At 30.7% G+C, this 3,962-nt stretch overlaps 1 protein-coding gene across 1 annotated transcript; it reads left to right on the forward strand.

The window, feature by feature from the left end:
* Positions 1–453: 453 nt before the first annotated feature.
* LOC124366180 (mRNA-decapping enzyme 1B) lies at positions 454–3,228 on the forward strand. Its single transcript, XM_046822538.1, has one exon. The coding sequence runs from the start codon at positions 543–545 to the stop codon at positions 1,944–1,946; it is 1,404 nt and encodes a 467-aa protein (XP_046678494.1). The 5' UTR covers positions 454–542; the 3' UTR covers positions 1,947–3,228.
* The last annotated feature ends 734 nt before the right edge of the window (positions 3,229–3,962 follow it).

A 3,962-nucleotide genomic window follows, 5' to 3' on the forward strand; every position in this document is an offset into this window, starting at 1 on the left:
TTAAGAATTAGTATTGTTCTTCGATAACGTCTTTTTGGATTACGAAACGGCGTAAACCTAATCATTGCCGAGTTAGTAACAAAGAACAAAATGTCACTCTTCGAATTACAGATTGCTTAGAAATTTTCAAAGCAATTTTATAAACTATAATATGTATAGTGATATAGTGGAGAGTTAGCCATTATTAGCATAAAAACCATACAACTGACTTTTTGAATACCATTACTTTTTATTCATATGTAGTCATTTCAACTAACTGGAAAGTTTTTAACTACATGAAGTCTTATTGTTCACCTACATATTGGTATCATAATATTTCACATCAGTTATAGATTGCATGCTGTATTTCATGTAGCCTTTACTTTGTTATGTTGGCTTCCCTGATATACTGGATCCTATTGGCTCTGCAAGTGCAACTGAAAAGTGAGATTTTTTTTATGAATAGCATCTTGTTTCTTGTTCGAGTTGATTCTTGATTGTAATTTGGTTTGGTTTTGTTAGTGAGTGGAGTGAAAATTGTGTCCGTTTACTAATTTTCGAAGATGGCCGAATTGAATGAATCTAATATGAACTTTGCAGCGTTAAAGAGGGTCGATCCTTACGCAAAATGTCTACTAGAAACCGCTGCTCATGTAGCACTATATAGATTTGGAGAAGAATGGGAAAAGACCGATATTGAAGGTGCTCTTTTTGTATATAGCCGTACAGGTAAACCTTTTCACAATATTTTGATCATGAATAGACTAAACATGAAAAACTTGGTGGAACCCATAACAGAAGGTTTGGATCTTCAGTTGCAAAATCCATTTTTGTTGTACAGAACTTCACAAGGTTCCATTTATGGCATATGGTTCTATGACAAAGAAGAATGTGTAAAGATTGCAGCTATTCTCACCAAAATTGTTAAAGAAGCCTCTGAAAGCAAGTCTGACAAAAAAGGAAGAAATGCCACAGATGCAGTTGGAAATAATGTAGACATTTTTTCAATGTTGACAAAAGCGCAAGAGGAATACAACTCAAAATCCCCTCGTAAAACGCAACCAGAACCTATAGCTGGAGCTCCACTAGATATGAATTTTAATTTTAAGGACACAAATCCAACACCTCAAAGTGTGATGGATTTCTTTGCAAAGGCCAGTAATGGATCAAAGTTTTTACAAGATCCTAGTGTGATTCAACCGTCAGGTATGTTTTTAAGCAGTCCTCGTGCAGGTCCTCCTCCAGGACTGACTCGCATGCCATCTGTTCCAATAGCTATACCACCTCCTCAAAATGATGTTAAACCATTGCTGCAGCGCCTCATGTCTAATCCTGCTCATAGTGTTGAACATATAGAAAAACAACAACGAGCAATCACTCCCCAAAATGACATTGTCGGTATGATAAGAAATGGAAACCAGCCATCATCTGTAAATAACAGTGGTGATAAAAGAAACAACCTCAGTTTTAATGTGAAACCTAGCACATCAGGAAACCAGAATGAAAGTAATACTTCAGGTAATATTACTTTGGCTCAGAATCAAATTGAAAATAATCTGGGATTTTTAAGGATTTCAGATTCCCCTCCTGCTGTTGTACATTCTCAGCAGTTCTTTAATTCTAAAATTACTCAGAATCAGTCACCATTGATGTTTGATTTACAAACTGAGTCTAACATTTGTACTGCTGAAAATACCCGACCTCTCTCAGCACCTACACCTGCACTGATGCCACCAGTGATGTTTACATCATCGGTGAAAAAAGACGAAGCTACAGATGTTTCCACTACTACTCCTGTAGTTATGGTTAACTCCAATCCAGGTAACAATTCTTACCAATTCCGACCTGAACCTTTAACAAAAAATCAACTTCTGCAGGCTGTGAATCACTTACTGAAACATGATCCAGAATTCATTAACAAATTGCATGAAGCTTACGTGAAGTCCTTTGCAGAACTTGTACCTTAATTTATCTTTCAGCATATTAAGGGAAATCATCTAGCCACCTGCATTTAGTATCTGTTATATCCAAGGTACTAACAGCCTGTCTTATATGTATTGGATCTCTAATGTAAAAACTGTTGTGTTAAAGTTATATTTAAATTACTGTAATTGACAAAAAAGGCTATGTATTTCTACAAAGCTGATCTTTCAGTAAAACTTCTTGAAAGTAATAAATAATCAAAGTGTCAAGAAATTTAACAAAAGTGAGATGTGGAAATTTTAACTTTAAAACTATCTCAAATAAAAGGAAATAAAGAGAAGGAAATAAATTATGCAATATCTTGTGTGAAAAATTAATTATATTATGACGAAGTCTTTATTGATAAAAAACTGAAATTTATATGACATTTTAAAATACACAGAGTTTGTAAAACTAGGAAATGTACAGGTACCCACTCTAAATTTTATATGGATGAAGATAATTTAATTAATAAAAAAGTGATAATATTATTTTGTTGTTGACAGATTTTTAAATCGTTTATATATATGATCATAGATTGCTGTATGTAGATGTCAAATTGCTAAGTTATATACACCACCTAGATAAACTTATTTAAAGAATACGAACTTATTGATAGCCAAATTCATTTTAGTTATGCCTAGAAAATGCTGGCTGATTGGAAAAAAAATAAGGAAGAATTGTTTATTCATTTCTTAATCATGGACATGTTGTAAAATAATATTGTATGTAACATTTCGACAAATTTTATATATGGTTTATTGTTTGTGACACAGTTTAAAATGTAGAATACCTTATAAAACACCATGGTTTACATGTGTCTCATGTTGCCATTAGGTCAACTGTAGATTAAATTGAATTTATATGTGAATGAAAAAGTTATTTGAACGATGAGGTTTTAAGAAATTTTTAACGTAGAACTGGTTTCAATACATGAAGTATTTCTAGGTGTCAAAAATGATTACTGTGATAAACTATGTCTATTATTGTAAGAAGATAAGTTAATTTCTAAGTTACATTGAATTGTGATTTTCAGTGAATGATATATTTTATTAACTTGAGTCCTGACATTATTAATTTTAAAGTTTATATCTAGGCTACCTTTATTGTATTTATATTTAATAATTGTATAACCGATACAAATATTGTGTTACCTTTATTGAAGCTGTTTATTAGTGAAATATTTGTTTTATACATGATATCTAACAATTTCTTACATTACGATAATCTATCAGAATTTTTTCTAATTGTGAAATTTACTGCCAAATAAATAAATCTGTTGCAATATTTAGTTTTGTTTAATAATGTTTAATATAATTTAACATAGCATTCGTGTTGAGTGGTAATTGGGTTTTTACACATTAATTGTAATTTTACAAATTTTTTTCAAAGAAAAATTGGAATTATTTTGTTCTATGCATTATTGATAACTTGGATGTAAACAATATTGCTCAATAATTTGTCTGAGCCGTTTATAGTTTCATTAAAACAATCAATAGTTTCAAAAAATTACAAATCAAACGTAGTATACATTAAAATGCATTGGTTACCTTATTAATGCTAAAACTAACCATAAATCAGCGTTTTGAAAAATACATATATCTAAAGAAATAAGTTACAAATTATGAAAGAATAATTAATTATTAAGCTAGCAGTAACAGAACTCAGTAATGGCAAGTGCATTTTTATTATTCACTTCATACTTGGCTCATTATCATTTAAAAATCTAGGCTATAGTAAATTTTCCTATGATGTAAACATATAGTCACTTGACAAATTTGATTTTTGAAATCACGTAGACATATTTGTGCAGTTGAACTTGGTAAAAAAAAATAGAATTGCAAGTTTTTATTGCATTATAAATTAGTTCATTGGTTAGTAGGAGCGTCTTGATATTTGCCATTTTAAAAATTAAACAACTGTTCATTTAACAATAAAATGCAATGTAGAAAAAAAATCTGCATCTTTAATAAGCAAATTCATCACCGCCAGATTAATATATAGGCCAGATTTCTATGCAG

The sequence above is a fragment of the Homalodisca vitripennis genome, chromosome 7, assembly GCF_021130785.1.
Source record: "Homalodisca vitripennis isolate AUS2020 chromosome 7, UT_GWSS_2.1, whole genome shotgun sequence".
In the NCBI taxonomy this organism is placed as follows: domain Eukaryota; kingdom Metazoa; phylum Arthropoda; class Insecta; order Hemiptera; family Cicadellidae; genus Homalodisca; species Homalodisca vitripennis.

What these genes read in the sequence shown, in the direction of transcription:
- LOC124366180 (XM_046822538.1), top strand. Translation starts at nt 543, where the DNA reads ATGGCCGAATTGAATGAATCTAATATGAACTTTGCAGCGTTAAAGAGG.